The sequence below is a fragment of the Orbicella franksi genome, chromosome 12, assembly GCF_964199315.1.
Source record: "Orbicella franksi chromosome 12, jaOrbFran1.1, whole genome shotgun sequence".
NCBI lineage: Eukaryota > Metazoa > Cnidaria > Anthozoa > Scleractinia > Merulinidae > Orbicella > Orbicella franksi.
This window is the reverse complement of record NC_138156.1, coordinates 20,705,122-20,727,694: the sequence shown is the minus strand read 5'-3', so window position 1 is coordinate 20,727,694 and position 22,573 is coordinate 20,705,122. Positions and strand designations below refer to the sequence as shown.

General features: G+C 40.3%; 2 protein-coding genes and 1 long non-coding RNA gene across 6 annotated transcripts; 1 reads left to right on the top strand and 2 right to left on the bottom strand.

Moving 5' to 3' along the window:
• Positions 1 to 542: 542 nt before the first annotated feature.
• Positions 543 to 5,216, bottom strand: LOC145462300 (CDP-diacylglycerol--inositol 3-phosphatidyltransferase-like). Its single transcript, XM_081445799.1, has 6 exons — positions 5,210 to 5,216; positions 4,184 to 4,321; positions 3,546 to 3,626; positions 2,899 to 2,945; positions 1,031 to 1,112; positions 543 to 727 (listed from the first exon to the last, which is right to left on the bottom strand). The coding sequence occupies exons 1-6, from the start codon at positions 5,214 to 5,216 to the stop codon at positions 543 to 545; spliced, it is 540 nt and encodes a 179-aa protein (XP_081301925.1).
• Positions 5,217 to 7,673: 2,457 nt separating this feature from the next.
• On the bottom strand, positions 7,674 to 22,156 carry LOC145462754 (CDP-diacylglycerol--inositol 3-phosphatidyltransferase-like). 4 transcript variants are annotated; one of them, XM_081446347.1, is made up of 7 exons: positions 21,796 to 22,156; positions 15,084 to 15,221; positions 13,395 to 13,434; positions 12,559 to 12,672; positions 11,133 to 11,226; positions 8,941 to 9,022; positions 7,674 to 8,433 (listed from the first exon to the last, which is right to left on the bottom strand). In XM_081446347.1, the coding sequence occupies exons 1-7, from the start codon at positions 21,830 to 21,832 to the stop codon at positions 8,270 to 8,272; spliced, it is 669 nt and encodes a 222-aa protein (XP_081302473.1). In that variant the 5' UTR covers positions 21,833 to 22,156; the 3' UTR covers positions 7,674 to 8,269. The 4 variants fall into 4 exon arrangements, 2 of the variants coding, with proteins under 2 accessions (XP_081302473.1, XP_081302472.1); XM_081446346.1 differs by lacking the exon at positions 21,796 to 22,156 and having other exon boundaries at positions 15,084 to 15,703; XR_014041252.1 differs by lacking the exons at positions 11,133 to 11,226; positions 21,796 to 22,156 and having other exon boundaries at positions 8,421 to 8,433; positions 15,084 to 15,703.
• On the top strand, positions 15,712 to 18,695 carry LOC145462763 (uncharacterized). The gene is made up of 2 exons (XR_014041257.1): positions 15,712 to 17,099; positions 17,538 to 18,695. It is a non-coding gene; the product is annotated as an uncharacterized LOC145462763 (long non-coding RNA).
• Positions 22,157 to 22,573: the final 417 nt, after the last annotated feature.

Genomic DNA, 22,573 nt, shown 5'->3' with positions numbered 1-22,573 from the left:
TTATTTCCAAGGTTAACTCTCGATAATGGAAATGGTAACACTGACGATACCCTTGAAAAGTCTGCCTGTGTGCAGTCTGCATTTCAACCCCCGGTCTGTAGTTTGCAGTTTGCAGTCCACAGTCTGTGTTATACACCGGCCGACTTTTTAACTCCGTCCTTGTTAAAGTATCCCAACAATGATTTCAGCCTTAAATAAAATAACATATAAAATTATAATTACAAGCTATTAAAAAAGGTGAAGAGAATTAAAAAGCATTGAAGCCAAAAACCTAAACAAATACTTTCATGCGGAGCGAGTCAAATTGTTTGTTGAGTTCCGGCTTTAAATTCTACTAAAAAGCATTTCAAAATCAGACAGTAAAGCTTGCTTTGGCACTTCTTGAGAATTTTCAGGATTCTTCAAAGTGAGTATAATAAGAAGTAAATAAATGGAATAAATAGACTAACTTGTAAAGACCCAGAAACTCCAGTATACAAGAATGTTGTGGTAACTATCCAAAATAAAGTTGCTTATGACCAGCCGACCGTTTGAGGTTTCTGTTATTTAGATTTTCGATATTGTTTCTCGACTATGGAGTCCTCCGCTTGGTCGTGTAACCGAGCAAGGTCGCTAAATGAGTTAATGACCATAAGCCCATGGACAACGACTTGTCTGTAGATCAAGACTGAGGCACTAATCCACGCCAGCAGTACCCATAAACTGTAGGAGGTTCCGGCAAATGATACTGAAAAAAAGTTCATGGAAGTTACAAAAAACAAGAGTCTTCAACGATAAAACACTTAAGCGGTTAATTTTGGTTTCCGATGACAAGAAGATCCAATGTGAAAACAGAGGTCGTTGGTCAACAGTACAGAGGTGACAGTACAGCTAATACTCAATGACGTCATAAATTTTTGGCAATGAGACTTTTGGCGAAAAACAGTTCCATTAATGTACCTCAATAAGCCAATGAGAGCGCGCGCGCAAATTGTTGGGGAAAAATCAAGATACATAGCAACGCAATCAAAGACGATATGTTTTTGCATACCTGTTGGTCTAGGTGAAAAGTGAAGAAGGTACAACATGGCCACGCAGATGTCTTGACCAAATATGATCAGGGTCAAGAAGGGCTGTTGAAAATATTAAAAGTACACATTTAGAAGTTTCACAATTGCTCCGTGAAAGCGTGTTGGATAGAAGGTGAGACGGAAGCAATCACCAAGACAAGTTCAAGCGCCATCTAGGTCACATACATCTCCGTGATCCAAAAAACGCTAATGGAATAACTTACTTATAAGGTAACGTCTGCATACTAGCCAAGTGGCCCATCAGGCCGGAGCTCATCCCGGTTTCTGTAGCAAGAAGCGACTAGGAGTATTTCTATTCTCCCCTGGATGGGATGCTAGTCCATTGCAGGGTTACCCCCAGCATTAAATTCGCTGATACCCATTTGTACAGCTGGGTGGAGAGAGGCACTGTGAGAGTAAAGTGTCTTTCCCAAGAACACGACACAATGTCCGGCAGGCCAGGGTTCGAACTCGGACCGCTCGATCCGGAGACGAACGCACTAACCATGAGGCCAACGCGCGCACCGCGCCCCCTCAACTTACTTCCGGGAAATTAGCTTAAATGGTAGAGCGCCCGCTTGGCATGCGGAAGGTACCAGGATCTCCAAGGAAAACAAAAGCTTTCTTTTTGAATAAGTACTAACTCGGCGAAGGTTCTAGGACGTCAAGCGTCACGCTGCCGTGCAACCAACGAACAACCTAAAGTTTGTGTCACGCGCACGAACTCATATAAATCTTAGTGCTAAATAGAAACACAAGTGAAAGTTTGGGAGAACTATAAAAAGCTGCAGGCGAGTGCTTCCACTGTCTTTTCGACTTCGTGATACCAAGATTAATATGAGCTCAAGATTTCTATCGATATTGTATGTGTTTTCCACCAAGTTACAGAATTACTGCTTTTAGCACTCGCTTTCTAATAATAGTTTTCTAATAAACTATAAATTAATTATAACTCAGTAATACAAATTAAATTCTAAGTACAACGTGTACATTGTCCCTTCGTCTATATAGGGCCAAGGTCCGTCTTCCCCTGAAAAATAACCTGGAAATAAGGCACTGTCCCAACCCGGCACCACCAACTTCCAAAAATGAAAGCGTAGACCACTAATGAATCCCGCTTTTGAAGTGTGTCACATGTTGATGATTATAACAGAGTGAATTTTTGTTATCTGCATGCTTCACCAGGGTACATCTGTTGTGAGTAGAACAAAAACACTGGAACATTAAGCATTAATATTGTTAGGCATTCGTGGTTAGGTCATATCTTCGTTCTGTAGAGGAACTTAGAAGAAACAAATAAGTGCCAAAAAGGAGCATGGATGGGCGAAATTGTACATTACGTCAATTATGTATAGAAGCATTATTTATAATACTTGGAAATCATTCTTCTTTGATATGTGGCCGAAATTTTGCCACTAAAAGACTGCTGCTCAGTTATTTTAAAGTTTAGAACTCATAGCAAACAGAATAAACAGCATTGACCTAACCCATTTGAAAGCAAGTCGGGCAACTAGACTTTGTTATAGCCTATGTTCAGAAATGCGCGCTTGATAGTAGTTTGACCAGAACTTGGTTTGTTTTATATTTGTTTGGACAGTTTTCAATATGCTAGCCATCGTACAGTTTCCTCCTGAAACGACATCTTATTCATTCGATCATTCTTCAGTTAAGTCGTCATCATCGCCATTTGCATTTACTTTCAACACACATTTAGGTAATTAGCTCCATAAAGATTTTATGGATATTTTGCTTCGTTTCTTCCGATAACAGCCCCTTCCTCACCCCACCCCACCCCCAAACTGGTTATTGATTCCAGACATAAACAGGCAACAAAGTGGTGTTACATTACCTGTAATGATTTGCCCAGGAACCTGCTACTTCTAAGATGACAAACAACTGAAGAACAAACAAGTACTGAGGGTAACACACGCACAAACCATCATCAAACCTATTCTTCCACACCTGTCAATCATAACAATGTAACAAGTAAAGGAGTGTACTCTTGCATATTTAATATTTCCCAGCAAATGACTAATTTGTAACTGAGATTTATTTTTTTTATTATAAAATAAATCTTAGATATATTTCAACGGATCTTAGTTACAAATGTCAACTTCGTCCGTGGGGCGCTTTTCCCTTCAAAATGAAGTTCGCGGTTAACAATACCGTCACGGCAACGAAAGCTGTCGAGCAGTCGAGCGAGACGCGAAAGAAAGTATGAGAGCAAACATGGACGCGCCAAGGTGAAACAGCGCGTTTTGCAGTGCGTCAGGTTGTCTGTTAATACTCTTTGGTAGGGGGCGCAATTTCACCTAGGGGGTGTTCAGCTCTACAAGTGATCCCCTCCCGCCTGAAAAACGTAGCTTAAACAAGACCCCCCCCCCCCGCCAAAAAAGAAAAAATTTTTTTCTAACTGAAAGAGTCCTCCACTCAGATGGCAAAATTAAACCCAAAAACCAGGCTTTGCATCTCCCCGTTACTATTATAGGTGAGTACCTCGTCCCTTCCCCTCCTGGGTACGCAGCACTGTAACCCACCTGTCCAGAAGATTATCAAGCAGATCTCCATAAATGGAACCTTGGGTAAGACAACAATAAAACTTCATTGACCTTAACTGGTAAAATATGTATTATTTGTAATGATATATATAAAAAGTAAGACTTTTTTTTTTAGCAAATCTTGAAAGTGCTTCTAAACGCATCTTTCAGTGGTAACAACATTATTTGTAATGATATAACAAGTAAGATTTTTTAACAAATCTTGAAAGTACTACTAAACGCATCTTTCAGTAGCAACAACATTATTTGTAATGATATAACAAGTCAGATTATTTTAGCAAATCTTGACAGTGCTACTAAACGCATCTTTCAGTAGTAAAAACATTCTTGAAGTCGAAACCTGGAGCTCAACTTGTTAGGAAATTGTTACACCAGTAATATAAATCATTTCGAGCGCTTCTCGATCCCAGAATGTCGCGCGGCCATTTTCTCGGCCCAGTTTATAATTATATAGATCTAGTTACGGTCACGCCCGTTGGACTAAGCGAAAGGGGGACTCCTCGTTGAGTCTGGGTATGGAAGGGGATTGAGGAAGGGGGTGGAAATTATACAAAATTAAATGATGTTCAAACTAACATTGATTGAGGTACCGCGCTGACACTCCATCAACAATATCTAGGAGAATTCCACCAGTAAAATGAAGAGCAATGGTTAAAAAAGGCTTGGACAGGATGCCAGTGAAGGCTGCTATGTTTAGAACAATACGCACATAATCTAAGAAAAAAAAAACAGAAGACACTTTTTGTTTACTATGTAGTTCAACCCTATTAAACGGCCACCCTCGAAGAAATGGATAGTGACCGCTTAAAGGGGGCTGGCCGTTTAACTAAAAACAATAGAAAAGCCCTCATCGGGACTTTAATTGCTTGCCGCCTAATAGGGGTGTCTGTCTAATAGGTGGCCGCTTAATAGGGGTTCGTTTGACTGTAGGAGCAAAAATATAAACATTTAGGGCCTATTGGTTAAAACATTCAGACCGTGATTAGGTTAGTGGTGGCCGGCCTTAACTAGGTTGGAGTCTGTGACTCCGATTGTTTAAGCGACGTTCGCTGACTTTTTTAGGGGAGTAAAAGAGCCCATGTTTGAAGTCCGAAAAGCCAGTGGACCGTTCTAAGCGAGAAAGCCTCTTAAACAGATTACTTATTTTGATTATCAAACTCATGCTGCTGACTCGTAACCCGCTGAGGCTATCGGCGTCAGGGTCAGCTACTCTGCGAGCAGAATCGCTTCGATCGGCTAGGAAAGATCGACGCGACTCTACTCAAGGGGGTTAGCGGCAGGTTGAAGAGGTCAATATTTGCACATAGGAGTAAAACAAACGCCGAAATGTGAAATAAACGCTGGCGATATCCAGTGAATCGAAACTCAAGCAGTCCCATTTAACTCAAATTAGTTTCATCTCGGTAATCGGAATGTATATATATCTTGGGTAGGCAAGAGCCCGGGCAAGCAGCAAACGTTGTTGATATCCCAAGAGAGTATAAATGATATAATATGCTAATGATTCGAAAAACAAACATTAATATTACTTTAGAGAAAACCGCCTGAAAATGTTCTTATTACTAAGGCACTCAGGCGCTGACCAATACGTTAAAAATTTACCGAACATAGTCCTTCCGTTTGCAAAACTTTAAGGTCTGTCCAAACGGGAAATGTTTGGCGACCAAACACCATCAAACATTGTTTGGTGACCAAACATTTTACCGTTTGGCCACCTTGTTTGGTGCTGTCTGGTCGTGTTTGATAAAATTTGAAGGCCATCAAACATTCGATCAAACAACTTAAAACATTTCTTTTGTTCTCGTGTTTGATGGGCGATGTTTTGTTCGTTTGGACAGTCGTGCCAAACATATTTGGCGCGCGCATGCGTCCCACGCTTGCTCAGCGACTTGTATCCATTGTTTGATCTGTGTTTGATCAAACATGTTTTAACCGTTTGGCCACTCACTTCAACATCAACGTGTTTGGTCACCAAACAATGTTTGATGATGTTTGGTCACAAAACATGTCCCGTTTGGACAGACCTTAAAGTTTTGCAAACGGAAGGACTATGTTCGGTAAATTTTTAACGTATTGGTCAGCGCCTGAGTGCCTTAGTAATAAGAACATTTTCAGGCGGTTTTCTCACTAATCACCCGGTAGATAAGAACTACATCAGCCTTAAACCCCAAATCAAAGGTTCTTATATGTTGGTGTTTACTGTATTGCATATAGTTATACCAACGTTTTCCGGCGAATTACATTTGCATTACTCTGTGAATTCTTCGGCAGCGACGACGTTACCGGATGAACCCAACCGGGGTAGGGGGCAGTCTGTCTTCTCGAGTACTAGCGTTATCCTTCGCCGTCACCGATACGTGTCGAGTTAACACTAGGCATGCGGAGGGTTTATTTCTTTGTGCCTAACTTGATATAGGTAAGTGAGACACATGCATAAGCAGGATATATTTCATTTGCGCACACCGCCCAGCTTCACCGCGAAATCAGAAGTGTTAACATGAAAAATTGTTTTTTTTATCACATCATATTGAAGTCAACTATTACGTAAAGGCTCCGGAAGGTTATCGCTTTATTAAGGGCTTGTTCACAAAGCTTAGAAGAGCTATGAAAACACAGCAAACTTTAACCTTTAAACGCCCTCAAAACACAATGAGAAAACCTTATTTTAAAATGCAAATTTCAACCTTTTAACGACTCCGGGGTCAGCCATCAACAAAACAAAATAGGACGTATTCCCATTAATCAAAGTGATTCGCCCTCAATCCCCACTGCTTTAAAAATGTTCTTAAAATTTGTTTCAGAAATACTATACATTATACATTATTAAAGGTTTAATTAACGTACAATGTTTTATTACTTTACAATAAAAAAATTTCAAATAAAAAAAAAAATGAAAATAAAGTAAATACTCAAGACAACCAGGTAACTATGAGCAAAATAGTGTGAACTGTTATTATTAGTCCCACAGTCCCGTCCTTCCAGTCAGACACTGTATGGCTCTTAGAGGTTGTATTGTCCAACACACTATAGTACTTAATACGCGTACGAGTGCTTTGTTATTCTGTCTCTTCTGGCATCCTCTTTCTTGTTATGTAAGAACATGTTTTATTTACACTCTTTTTTTTTTCTTTATAAAAACCTTTTTATGAAAACGCTGAGGCTGAGATTAAACCAAATTTTAAGAACGTATTAAGAACATTCCTCAGGCTGAGAGTCGATTAAGAACGTTTTTATTTTGCTAATCTGTATATTAAATGACAAGCATAAAATAAAGGGAACAAAAAATGTAAATTAACCCTAATACTAAAGGGCATGTTTTGTATAACATCGGCAATGGTTTTCTTACTGTATTCCTCACATCTCGGTTTGTAATAATCAGCAGTTCTTATTTATAACTCTTCCAAACTAATCTCCACACCATCAAAATCATCAGGTGATACAAAGTCTGAAGTATCATCAAGGTAGTTGACCTTAAATTTAAGAACATCTTACGAACGTTTTTAGCCTCAAATCTCAAAAAATATAAGAACGTTCATCCCCAGCTCCAAAATTAGACGTTCTTAGATATAAAAAAGAGTGTACCAGGCTGAATTTGTTCTTATAATATACGGTGCTTTATTGGCCAACTTTCGGCTTGATGTTCTAAATCTACTTGTTCTTATATGTGGGTGTTTACTGCAATGGGTAATTTTTGAGCAGTCTGTTACGAAAAATTGTAGAAATTTGTGTCATACTTATTATTAGTTCTTTCCTACGATGTAACAATTTCTCTTCTTACTTCATTTATAGAGCAAGTCTTTTTTTGAGCAAGTTCTAGTGTGGGGCACATTTGTGGAATAGCCTTCCATCTAACGTCAGAGCCATTAGATCTTTTATTAACTCTAAAAATGAGATAAATCACCAACTGTCTTCCTCGTGCTCTCACACGGCAAGCATGTAAATTATTATTATTATTATTTAAAAAAAAAATCGATCTTGTAACTGATGTTTTTACCGCGTCTAAATAAAGAGTATGTCTATGTCTACTTGAACTCTACAGAAGGATAGCAAAAACAAAGGGGGGGGGGGGCATGAATTTTAACAAAATTCACGAATTAGCTATAATGCCCTGCTATTAGCTACTATTAATGATTTTTATTGTTACAAATTCACACACCACGTTTTACAATGACCGCTAAGTAAATGGCGCACATCAAATTTAGTCGCTCTTTCATACTACCCGGTCTCGTTTAGATCACCGATGAAATGTCCATAACATCCAGTCTTTTCTTATGAAACTTGTGAAGAATTTATTAGACGTTTTCACTCTCGTAGCCACCATCCATGCAAACTAATTGGTGATTAAAGAAAGTGTTTACAGAAGAAAAGAGTTCAACTCCCACAGGAGCAGAGTTTGGGACACCAATATGGCTGGCGTGACGTCATGGGAAAACACTCTGTCTTAAAAACAAACGGGGAAGGCAGAGAGCACGTTGCTGCGGGCAGCTTGGGACCTGGACTATCTGAGAATCAGGCTACTGTTTTAGTCGCCCTATAGTTGGATGCGAGATGATAGATAACAAAATCGGCGCTACAAGCCTCGTTTGTTATCTATCACCTCACATCCACCGTATCGCCACTCTCCGATTTGTTACCATCGTCTTTGTTTGCATAAACGCCCTATCATTCAGCTTTTTTTGAGCTCCCCTTGTCGTGTAACCGAGCAAGGTATCTAAATGAGTTAAAGACCAAAAGCCCGTGGACAATAACTTGTCTGTAGATTAAGAACGGAGCACCAATCCACGCCAGCAGTACCCACAAACTGTAAGATGTTCCGGCAAATGATACTGAAAAAAAGAACAACCAAACAAGTTCATGGACGGTCAGTGTGTAAAACGAGGACTGCGGACTGTGGAGTGCGGACTGCAGACCGGGGGTAAAATGCAGACTGAGGGTAAAATGCAGACTACCTCAGACTACAGACTTTTTAATGTATGTCATAATGTTTCCATCATCAAGTGTTGACCAGGCTAATCGCAGTGAAAGTGTGCACTACGGTTAGCCTGAATATCACTTCGGTTAGACTGATTGTCATTCTGGTTACCCTGAATATCACTCAGGTTAGCCTAAGTAGCGCTCTGGCTTGCCTGTTAACGGTTAGCTCTCAATAATGGAAATGGTAACACGATTTAGTTAAAAAGTCTACAGTCTGCTGTCTGCATTTTACCCTGAGTTCGCCGCTGAGTCTTCGTTAACGTTTACACTTTCCGGTTCATGCACGGACTTCACCAACAAACGTCGGAACAAACAAGAGCGTATTAACAGTCAAAGATAACCCGTGTTTTCATCATTACCTGATGGTCCTGGTGAAAAGTGAAGGAGATACAACATGGTTACACACAAGTCTTGACCAATTAAGACCACAGTTAAGAAGGGCTGTCATGAGAAAAAAAGATAAGATTTCAACATCAAAATGTCGAAATGAAAACACCAATGTTCTCCACGTCGTCTCCGGCTGTTTGAACATAGTTAACAGAGGGAAATGGGTAAAGCTGAAAAAGTTCTTGGAAAAGTATTTTGGGGATACGTAGACCCTGCACAAAACCTGGCAAAATACAAAATAAAGTTATTATGATGATGATGATGATGATGATGAATGCTCATACAACTAACCAATAGAACCATTGCGATTATCTTATTCATGCACAGTCTATGAGCAAAACATGTGCAGGGTCAAGGACCTTCCAACAAAAATCTTAGTCTGTTTGTTTGCTTCTTTGATGTTTAGATCAGTAATGGACCGCAAAATACGTCAAAATTAAATGTGTTGTGCCAATTTGTTTTGTTCTTAGCACATTTTGACGTTATCTGTACGTGATCTATTAGTGAACAGACGCACGGCGACATGGAATCTATTTGTTAATTAGTATATTCTCAGCTCCGACTATTGCATTTCTAGCTCTCTGATTGGCTCAAAAACTCCGACTATGAGCCATTAGTCGGAGTTTTACCTTATATGGAAAACAGTGCGCCAAGTTTAAAAATTTTCCGCTCTGTAAAATTGTTGAAATAAAAATCGGCGGCAAAAACCCGATTAAGAATATACTAAAACAATTATTCCATTCGACCTTGTTGGATATGAAGTGATCATAACCAACTCGCGCTACGCGCTCGTTGGTTATTTATCACTTCATATCCAACGCGGTTTCATGGAATAATTGTTAAATAGCGGTCTGCTAATAGTGGCAGGTCAGCACGGGGGTGAGGGTTCTTATATAAAAGAAACCTACTAGGGGTGCGAGTCAAGCAGCTAGTTAACAATTAGATTATGAGCTCGAGATTTCTATGAGGTGATAGTTGATGAGGCCGAAGGCCGAATCAACTATCGCCCCATAGAAATCAAGAGCGAATAATATAATTGTTTTAGTAGAATTCTAACTGAAATGAACGCAAATAACGGTTTCCAATTATTTTTCAACGCTCCATTGAACTTTACGCTTTAACAAAATCGCACGCATTGAATTGTCCTTGGTAAATTTGCAGTTGTTTACGCGCTCGCACCCGTTTTTTTCAATAATTTCAAGATTTTAAAGTCAAGAACCCGTTAATGTCCTTCTTTTGGGCTTCTCAGGAATTTAATTATCCATTTACACCTAAAATTTCTTCCAAATCTTCAGAAAACGATAAAAACGTCACATTTCGTGGACGACCAACAGCCACTGCACTCTAATGGCTGATAGTATACGAGTAGCTCAGCCAATCAGATTGCAGCATTTGCATTAGTATACCAGGAGAATTCTACTAATTAATATAAGTATCACCCAACTAGTGGACTAATGCAAATCCTGCATTTTAATTGGCTACGCTATTAGAGGACTATTACTAATAGTCCTCGAGTAGCGAAATTGGCGCAATCGAGCGTGACGCTTTCTGTCGTTTTATTCCCAAATAAATATTTCTTCAACTTGCATTTGCTAACTTTATTATTGTGTTTTCTGTCCGACTAGTTGGGTGATACTAAAACAATTAGGCCCTTCGCCCTCAAGGGCCACGGGTCAATAGCCCATTCGGTTTCGCCTCATCGGCTATCGACCCGCAGCCCTTGCGGGCTACGGGTCTAATTGTTAAGTATCCCCTGCCCATTTCTCACCTGATACCTATGTGATAATTACACCTCCACCCCTTTAGACTGAACCAACCAAAATGCGAGAATAACAAATTCAGTAGTAGGAGGCGACTAGCGTAAGGAGTATTTCTATTCCCTACTGGATGGGATGTTAGTCCATTGCAGGATTACACCGCAGCAGTGAGATCGCCGGTACCCATTTATACACTGGGTGAAGAGGAGGCACTCTGAGAGTACAGTGTCTTGCCCAACACAATGTCACCGGCCAGGGCTCGAACCCAGACTGCTCGATCCGGAAGCGAGCGCACTAACCACGAGGCCACCGCGCCTTCATGAAAACGTAGGTAAACTTGACCAATAAAGTATGTGGGAAAAGCGCATGCGTATAAAACAATCAAGGAAAGTTGATGTTGTTCTTACGTCCTCAAAAAACATCTTCACCAGCCAGTGATCGTAACTTTGACACAACATGTAAATATCGTCTGGATTTACTGGATTTGCTATCAGGAAACGTCTGTTGTGAATTGTACAAAAAGGTATAAATCACACATTACGCAATACAATTCCAATAAAGAGTCCCGTCTTTTCGATAGTTAGCCCTTTAGGTCGGAAAAACGGAAAATTTCACGGGTTTAGTTAAAGCTTTTAAGATCATCATACTTCGCTTATTAGCCCTCTGCGCTAGTGATCATCATACTTTCGCTTATTAGCCCTCTGCGCTAGTGAGCAGAGTAACTGTTTTGTAACGTATATAGACTGCAAGCACAGTCTCTCTTTTGCTCGAAAATCCGTTGGGAAGAACGTAAAGAAGAACGCAACAAACGTGAGAGGTCGTTAGCGTGCGAAGCCGTGAGCCACAAGTAGCGCGAGCTTCGTCTCGTCTTCCGACGCCCACGCTACTTGCGCGTGGCTCGTGGCGTCACGTTCGCAGTAACGCTTGCACGTTAACTTATTTTGCGTTCCTCACCACGGATCTTCGAGCAAAAGAGAGACTGCTCGCAGAGCTTCGCAGTCAATAACGTATGTTATGAGTCACAGTATGTTTGATGCTCACTGTTCTCGTGATCAGAACTAGGTATTAGTTTCATCTACTTATGTTTAGAGTTGTTTCTGTGAACAGTCACCATGAAATTTTCCAATGAACAACAACAACCAAAACAAATAACATTACATCACTACCTTAAAACACATGACATCCCTCCCAACTGTAGCCGAGCTCGGAACAACAACCCAGCTACTTCGCAAAATGCATATAGTTTCTTCTGATATTAAGCCACACCCCCACCCCCGAGAGGAGATTTCCATATAAAAAGATCCGGATGTAATATATCAAACACTGTCTCGAGTGTTTGATATATCTTCTCAATCGAAACAAAAACTAAGGAGTAAACCGAGAAGTAAAATCGCCAAAATCTATGCTAATTAAAACCGGGTATCCAAACCTCCTTCACGTTTGTGATTTTCTTTGTTTCAACTTGTTGAATTATCAATGAGTTTGAGAAAGTCAATTAAAGTATAATCTTATTCTTCGTCTCATTCGTCGTCTTAGGGGTCCAATCACGGATTTTGGTCTCACTTAGGATGTCCATGACAAAACGCCGCCATTTTTAGCCTTCAAAGTATCTTTTAGGGTGTTCTCGAAGAAAGAATAGAAAGGGGTATCTCTTAGGAGTCAATAAAGCTCAAGCAACGTCAAGTCTCTTTTTAGGGTTTAATTCACATTTTCCGACAAGCCTCCCCAATCTTTTCACATGAGACCCCCTTGGGGGTCCCACCACCCAAGCGTTCCTGATGATTGCTGTTCTCAGAGATAAACTGGAAACAAAGGAGGAACTGCTCTCTATACCTGTACTGAGCTGATACTGCTGCTGCTATTGCTAAGCAGACAAGCAACTGAAGAACAAACAAGTACTGAGGGTAACACACGCACAATGCCATCAGCATTCCTATTCTTCCACACCTGTCAATCATAACAAGATTATGAGGAATTATAGCCCTCTTAGTCCAATCGGTATGTCACTATTGCCTATCACAGATGCTTGATATCAAAGATGTCGATTTAACTTGAAAAGCTGCAATTTGTTCCTTTCACTTGCACTGAAGCGTGACTTTAGTATGACGTCACTTAGAAAACAGCATGATGTCTATTTCACTCTCTGTCTCACAAAATCGGACTAATACATTCCTCTCCTTGCTTTGCTGCTTTTCCAGTGCATTGCTTTTTATTGGGCACTTAACTTATAACCAAGAATTTTTTCAAAACGACAGATCGATACGGTAATGAATGCTAGGAATGACTTCCTATGGTGTAAAATGCAAAGAGTGACAATAACCTCCAAAAATACAGAACATTTACAGTTGTAAGCCCAAAACAGATGAGAAGGATGAGCTTTTTTGCTTATTTAAGTTTAACGTATTCTTTTGCTGTATGATATTCTCTGTATTATGCAAAATTTAATGGTTGTTGTTGTTGTTGTAGCTTAGCCATTTTAAGGCCGCTTCTACAAACTACAACGACGGACAGTCTTATTAACGACGTCATTCGCACTACTTCTTGCACGCCTTGCGTGCCTATGTTATGCTATCACAAGGGCTAAATTACCAACCTCATTCCCAGGGTCTCTTATCTTCCCGCCCTACCGAAGAAGATGAGAGACCCTGGGAAAGAGGTTGCTAAAATACCTGTCCAGAAGTTCATCAAGTAGAGCTCCATATCTGGAACCTTGGATGAAGGAAGAAGAAAGCTTCATTGAACTTCACTGGTTAATTATTGATAATACTACTAGTAGTAATCAAAGATTATGAGTGCATTCGACGCCGTCACTTAAACATATATACCTTATGATTTCACTGGCTGACTTTCAACCTTTGTCTATCGCGAAAATCAACGTTTTTCATCAACAACCGAGTCTTAACAGACAGATATATATCATAGTGTCAAAGTCCATGCCAGTGAGGCCAGTGAAGAGGTCCACTGCATAAAACACGGTATGTTAATACGTTGCGTGACGGCGCCCGTTTCCATAGACTCAAAAACAAATTGACATTCATGCAAAATATTTTCTCATTAACTGGGAAGCGATTTACAATACTAGGCCACTTATAAACATATCCCGCAACGCTTCTAAGAACGAAGCATATAGAAACAAAAGAAACCAGTCAATTCAATGAGATGCAAATGAGTGGCCCGGTATTCTGCAATCTAGCCTGGATGTTGCCTTCAGAGTACTTTTCCACCGATTCCAAACAGTATTCGACCGGATAAAGACTGAGCTATCGCCACTGGGACTAATTAAAAAATGCAATCAAACTACATCCTATGAAATATAGCTGTTCCCACGGTTAACATCCTAAAGCCAGGGGGATTCAAAGTCGTGTTCGTGAACATATAAAAATAAATTATAAACCACGAGATAGTCTCCAGATAGACTACGAGTAGTCTCTCTTTTGCTTAGTTCGTCGTGCGTGACGCGAGAGAAAAGCGCGAGAAAAAAATGGCCGCGCGAACTCCTGGAGGCGAGAAGCACGAAAAAGGAGGGTCCCTTCCTCGCCCCAGGATTTCACGCGGCCATTTTTTCCTCGCTTCTTGTTCACGGTCTCGCTCGACGGACTAAGCGAAAGAGGGACTACTCGTAGTCTAGTCTTCAGATATCCGCTTTACGATGCTCAGACTTGCTTAGACTACTAGGAAAACCACGAGGTGTGCGATAGTCTTTGCGCATATGACGTATGAGGGATGACGTCATTCAAAATGGCGCAGAAAATGCAGACGGTCGACAAAAAATGTCAAAAAAGGTCACCCTAAAAACCACAGGACACCCAAGATTATCAGCTGCGTTCTGCGAACCAATCATTATCGACACCAATCAATGTCAATTACTCGATTGATATTGATAATTGATGACCTATCGATGAAGAAGATTTGTGTGACCTTTTATCGATTGGTCATTTCATTTGCTTATTTTGTGGGGCTTACAAGCCACACTAAAATTCGGCATCCGAAACGTTTGCAGTTTGGGAGAATACATATCGCATCGCATATTTTTTAGCTAATTCACATATTTAATAAACAATTTGAGATAAGGTTGAGGTGCTTTGTAATTTCTCCCCTTGAGACTTGCACCTCTGCCGCTGGGAGTCAATTGGACCACAATTTCCAATACTTTCCAAGACATAGATTGTGATGCGTCATTATAACCACTCCAAGCCTCGGAAAGCGCTGGAAACTGTTTTGAGCCCCTCTCCCTTTCAGCAAGGAATATTTGAATCCTAAAAGAAAAGAGGAATGTAAATAACACCGCCAGAATTTGAGCACAAATGGTATAGTCACAAATTGCTTTCTTGCGCACTCATGTTAAATTTGTCACTTACACTGATTGAGGTACCGCGCAAGAATTCCATCAAGAACATCTAGGACTATTCCACCAGTAAAATGAAGGGCAACAGTGAGAAAAGGCTTGGACAGAATAAAATAGAAGGCTGCTAAATTTAGAATAAGACGCACGTAATCTAGGAAAAACAAAAAGCATGTTTTTACTACTGGTGCAAAGATATTTCCATTCAGTTTTTTATACTGTTTAGATATCACAGTCTGCACCATGAAAAGTGGTTTACACTGTGCCACTACTAAGGCAAGGATACTTGATGGATCTGCTCCTGAAAAAGAACAAGTCTTGGGATAGATGGATGGATGGAGGGAGTGTGTGAGGGAGGGAGGGAAGGAAATAGGGGGTAGAGAGGGAGGGATGAATGGATGCATGGATGCATGGAGGGAGTGAGGGAGGGCCTAGGGAGGGAGGGAGGGAGGGAGGGAGTACACACAAACTTTTCAAATCTAAAACTACCCGTGGATGGAGATACCACCTCGAAATTAAAGTCATTAACAATGTCTGATGATTTAAGTTTCCACAAAAGGTCACTGTATCGAGTCCTATTCACCAGACAATTTTATCTATATTCATATTTGATTCATGGAGTTTTGTTTTTTTTTGTTTTTTTTTTGTTTTTTTTGCTCCTGCAATTTCTCTCTCGCCAAGTTTTTTTTTTTTTCATCCCCAAGCCGAAGAAGAAGAGAGATCCTGGGATCGAGGTAGGATGCGGTCGAGAAGTTGGTGCAAAAATCTTCTCATTAGGATTATCTCTGCGGTCAAATATTGGGTACTTGCCTCAGAAATGCAAAGAACTAATCCGTGACAAACATGGCCAATAAAAAAAGAACAAATCAAATCAATTGGTGCGGAACCCGTTTTACCTTCTACCTCTCGAATAACTAGACTTAAGTACGACTTCACTCGGCAGGCGACTGTCAAAGCCTTATGCACTGGTCAACGGATGTTCGAATTTCAAACCTCCCTGGCTGTTTATAGTTTCCCCTTTTAAAAGACCTTTGCGACTTACGTCGCTCACACTCGCGACTTAGCGAAGGATTTTATACGCAAAGATCGACTTGCGGCAAGTCTAGCAAAAATGCTCTCTTCCAAGTTAAAAATGATATCACGTTGGTGGCCCGGGGGACGTGGGTACTTTATTATATAGGCTATATAGGTATGTGGGGCCCCAAAGGGGTTTTTCAGCGGTTTGTGTCATAAATAGGGTATAGATTTTGGCCGTTTTGGTCAGAAATGGGGTATGGCTTTTTCATTCTGGTCTTCAATTAAGTATGTTTTTCAGAAGAAGCTACTTTTTCATCAATAGGCTGATTTAGCAAGAAACGGGAACGTCACTTGACGACGGCGCGCGCAGAACAAACACCCAAATATGGTCAAATTAGAACAGAATCCAGGTTATTCCGCGCGCCCTGCAGTCGTCATCTGACCATATTTGGGTATTTGTACTTCGCGCGCAGTCGCCAAGTGACGTTCCCGTTCTCTTGCTTAATCAGCCTATTATCAGGAGGGAGGGGGCGTCTCCAAGCAAAACATTGGTAGAATCACCACTGCCAGTGTGACATCACGATTCGCTTGGATGAAATTCAAAATGGCGCCCAATGGGGAAGTACAAGAGGTTGATAAAAATGCGGAATTTCGCTCCGATATTGTCCCATTTTCGTAGGTTCGTTAATATGTGGTTTATATTACATTGAGGAATCTTTATTTGGTACTTTTTGGTGGCCAAAATATTCAAAAGGTAGATAATTTGATCGAGAACTTTCTGTTTTGAAGCCAATTTGTCGAACAAAACTGTAAGCTGGTTGACCTTTCGAGGGCCACTGCATAGCGAAGCAGAGCCATTTTGACCCAAGAATAGGAGGTTCGACAGAGGGTATACTTGGCTTTGTGTATGTGGAATTTCAGTTCTTCAGTGCTCGTGGTTCGTCTCATCAATCCCTTCAAAGTGCAAATAATGGCTGTGTGGAAAGAACAGCCATGTTTCAGGTAGCCAGATTAGGTAAGTTTTCACCTTTGTCGTACTACAATTTACATTTAGAACAATATCCGTAATTTGGTTAATAGCTAGGGCTTGCTTAGTGATTCGGTTCTATTTTATTTTGATTTTATTTGAGAAAGAGGAGCCCTAATTTTCTTTTATATGCTAGGTCTGCAGCAAATATTATACCAAGAGACCATATTTTCTCTTGATTATACAGTTGTGTTACATGACAAACTCAGCTTAGTTCCTTGCCGGCGGCCTAATTGTGACTAAATTTTCCCAGATTTTAGTTTGGAATTCGATATTTTAAAAATTGATAAATGCTGTTAATCCAAAGATCCATCAGAATCTATTGATTTGCAAGGTCATAAATCAGCTATTAGTCCCCATTTGTTCATCTAAAAGTTGTAGCCCGCTGAAAACAGGTTATTAAAGACACTTCTTGTTTTTTTGCAGGGAATGTCACTGGAAGGAACATATCATAATGCACAAATTTCCTTCCAGAATGCCACACTGGGCAGCACTTAGGGATTCTGATGAACATTTTCCCTTTGAAGGCTAATGCCCCCCTCCCCCCCCCCTTCCCCAGATGATAAACTGGCATGGAGTGTTTGACTTACCTTAGATTAGATTTTTAAAAATTTCTTTATCACCTGTCAAGACATGCATATGAGAGCTACGATTTGTTTCATATGTTTAATCATGCTGTCAAATTTACAAGTTCCTGCTTCATTTTTGCACCTTTTAAGGTGAAATAATGAAGGTGAAAAATGAAAAAGTGCTTAAAAGCACTTTTCCACACCTCTAGTTAAACTCCCATTGATTGACAGCCCAAGATATTTCCTTTAAAGGCACAGAGTCATACAAAGGCTTACCACAGCTTGATTGTCAGTATAAATCAATTGACAAGTTCAATTTGGAATTAATTTGAGATCCCAAATTTACGATAGTTTCAATTGGTGTAAAGTTAAAAAAATGTGACTTTTCTGTTATGTCAGCAACTAAAATAGATGTCACCAACCTTATTGACTTAAACATCATAATGAAGAAAAAGCTAGGGTGGTGAAATTCAACCATTTTTACACAAGGATAACTGAACATTGAGCTATGAAGACAAAAGAGAGCAAAAGAGTGGAAATTCTCTGGAGCTAACATCAAGGTTTTCAGTGCTGACTGCTACACACTAACCACAAATAAAACCACTAACAATGGATCAGGCATGACATGTATGGCCATATATCATTGGTCAGAATGAGAGCATTGCTGCTAAGCACACTGGAGGAGAATGAAGCTTATGGACCTCCGGAGTTTGAGGGAGAAATTGATTCAGTTAATCAATCATTCCTTTATTTGGTAATGCAGGTTTTATGAAAAGTAGCCTTCATTCAGTGTCCACTCCATGGACATTATCCATTCCGAGAAGATAGGAACTCAACAGATAATGTCCAAGGACAAATGTGCAAGCGAAAATATTTGATGGATTAAATGGCACATAGAGTCATAATTGAAACTATAGGCTGATGTGGACCTGTGAAGAGCAGGAGATGATTATAAAAGCAGAATAAATAAAAAGAGTTAATAGGAATAAAACTTGTTAAAATTAAAAAAAATAATTAAATAGAATAAATGTCTGATTGTCTTTACGTACAGCATTTCAGCATTCTTACACATTTTTTAGCATTTGCTGTCATTTATTTTGAGTGCTATGCTGCAAATATATCTATTTGGTGACATTTAGTGGAGGGTTGTTTTTTAGTTAGAATATGATGAGAACTTAAAGGGATGAAAAGACTACAAGCAGGCTTGAAATTCTTGGAGGCTTAAGAAATAGGAGCCATTACAACAAGACAGTGCAGGACAGTTGCAACATCATCAGCCTTTTCCGGGGTCTCGCCTCTTTCTCTACCAGAACCCACTCGGCCACTTTTTTCGATCATGCCCACTGACCGAGAACCAGGAACAGGCTACAGCATCATTCAAGATGTGACATTGTTTAGGAATAAGCCAAGTTATTAGGTTATGACAAAAGATAAATAAATCATACACAAAATTGATTTCACCATAACTGCAATTATTTAAATGCTATATATGTTTACACCAAAATGTAAGTGGCAAAAAGAAAACCAAGAACAGCTTACTCAGGCTAACTCTAATTTGAACTTTGTTGTGAATATGAAATTACAACACTGAACACCGCAATTGCAGTGGACAGCAATAAGTCAGCAGTTGCAACGAGACAGGAAAAAAGCCAACAAAAGCCAACAAACACAGAAAACTGACGACTACAAACTTGTGTCTTTTGATGTGAAATCACTGTTCACTAGTATTCCACTTCAATTGGCATTACAGTGTACCGAGACCGCTATACAACAATCTACTGTTGAACTGCCGTTACCTACAGAAGACATCATGGACTTACTGAACCTTTGCCTTACATCGACTTACTTTCAGTACAACGGTAAACACTACAAACAGTTGCATGGAACAGCAATGGGGTCGCCTGTTTCTGTTGTTGTCGCAGAAATTGTGATGCAACACGTGGAGGAACGCGCCCTTGCAACTTGCCGACAAACGATACCGCTTTGGTTACGCTACGTTGACGACACCTTTACCGCCGTTCACAAAGACGAAATTGACGATTTTCACGACCACCTAAACGAACAGAACGCCGACATCCAGTTTACTAAAGAGATCGAAGAAAATGGAAAACTTCCTTTTCTAGACTGTTTGGTAAGCCGCGACAACAACGAACTACGAACGACAGTCTACAGAAAACCGACGCATACCGACAGATTACTTGACGAATCATCCTACAACCCGACTTCACACAAAGCCACGACTATAAAGACTTTGACGAGACGAGCGCAACTAGTTTGTGACACACCGGACAGCTTACGTGACGAAAACAGATACCTTGAACGTGTTTTTCACAAAAACAACTACAACGCTGACTTTATTAGACGAAACATTTACCAACCTACTGAAGCTGACGCTACGAACAGGAACCCTACGTCTGTTACTACAGTGACTATACCTTACATTAAGGGCACTTCTGAGACCATCTCACGGATCCTACAGCCCTACAACATTCGTGTAGCCCACAAACCTACAACTACGTTACGACACTTACTGGCCAACGTGAAAGACAGAGACGAACCTAACGACAGACAGGGAGCAGTTTACAAGATCAAATGCTCCGACTGCCAGGCTTCCTACATTGGTGAGACTGGCAGAAACCTTAACACGAGACTAACTGAACACAAACGAGCCACGAGAAATGGTGATGCCAACAATCACATTGCTGTACATCATCAACTGACAAACCACAACATTGACTGGGACTCTGCTCAGTGCTTAACCTACAGTACAAACTATTTTCAACGACTGACTCTGGAAAGCTGGTACACTAACCTAGAACAAACGCCTCTTAACAGATGTCAACAACTACCGGCGCCTTACAAACGACTTATCCACGACAGAAACGAAACCGACAAACGGACTTCTAACAGACCGACTTAACAATACACGGACCAAAACCGACCTATTTGACTAACAATAGACGGATCGAAACCCACCAATGACTGATGACAAACTTTACGCGAGTCTTTCAGCCAATGCCATCATGGCTATACTGACCAATCACGTTCAACGGACCAGACTTATAAGATCATCGACTGACAAACACTATTTACTTGACTCTGAAGATGACTTCCGCTCAGGTTGTCGAAACGTCAGTCACCAACAACAGTTCTTTTCAGAACTACACTCACCCGGACGATCACACTATACGAACAAAAGCCAACAAAGCTGCTCTACGATTAAAGCCAACAAATTTCATCATACAGCAGGCACAATTAAAACACAAAAGAATTGCATTTAAAGGCCTGATAACTACCACCAAAAGTGCTCCCAAAACAGACAAAAACCGATCACATCGCTGGGAAATTTTGGTGGAAATCAAGAAATAAACAACATCTCAACACTCAAACGGATTGATGAGAGGAACGGCTGGTTCAATCGACACAGAGATACACGCGGATTAAACGTATACTATCGACGCATAAAACCTCCTATTGACAAGACTATTGGTAAGACATTTAAGAGAGAAAACGCGAACTTTTTACGTGGACCTCTCTCGTCCCGTTTTCAAGATGGCGGTCCCGCCACTTACCCGCAACAAAATTCAACAAGAATACACAATAACGCGCGCACAAAACTAAACCAGATAATGCACACAGACAAAAAATAACAACAAACTGTCCACACTTACACTAAGTTAGTGAACAAAAGCGATATTAGGCCTGTTTTTTTTGTCTTTCTTAACCTCTGTTGTCCTTCTTCGATGGCGTAATCTGAATAGGCTACTCGAGGCGCTCGCTCGTTGCTATGTGACGTCACACTGGTAGCGATGAGTCTGTCACGAATTAATACTGGAAAACAATAGAGTCACCCCCTCCCTCCTGATCATTATCGATAAGAACATCAACAAAAGCCCTTCATAAATTATGTTTAGAGCAACTGTGCCAGCCGCAACGGCCATAAATAGGGTATCGAATGTTTGGTCAGGTCACAAATAGGGTGCCATTGTACTGCTCATTAAACCTCTTGTCGTGTCTTGTCAGTTAGCGACGTTAATGCCGATGTGGTTTTCTTTTGTAAGGGAGTAAAGATCCCTATTTACTACATAACGGTACATTGTAGATTTCACACTTACCTATCAAGTTAGGCACAAAGAAATAAACCTTCCGCATGTTTGATGATAACTCAACACCCCCAACACGTCCCTGTGATGTGCCAGCAAGGAAATTAAAGAGGCTGATTGTGAACTGTAGTCAGATAATGCAGCTTAGGTTTACGTGTCACACAAGGAGGCGCCGCTCTCCGACAATAGAACACACTTAATTATAAAAGCTTCTACTCGCATATATTGTTTTTGTCATTTAAATGAACAACAATTTGATCAAAGAACTCTTTGATTCACCTCTTGTGACAGTTCTTTGGTTGGAAGATCAATATCCTGTCAATAACGAAGACAGACGTCATTGCAATGTTCCCTATGGTGAGGACCTCTTAAAACTAATTCACTTTCTTTCGTTTTTATATCACTGACAGCATCAACCGAATATAGTTTACAGAAAATAAACTTGACCCTGCTCACAAACTTTGTATTTGTGCTTATTTAAATGAACAAGCTGATCAATGAACTCTCAGCTCTTTGACACTTGACTTGAAGTTTTACATATTCATTCATTCTTTGGTCACGGTTGTCGGATCAAAAACAGTGACGTCATTGGCGTCATCCCTGTTGCAAGGACCTCTTAAAAACTAATTCACGTTCTTTCGTTCTTGTACTGTTGCACTATTCGTTCTTATATTGTCGCAGTATGAGCTGAATACAGTTAACAAAAAACTAACTCGACCCGCAAGAATTAGTCTTGCTACGGCACTCAAGGCAAAGTTGCGTTCAGTTTACGGATGCTTGTTCGAGACAT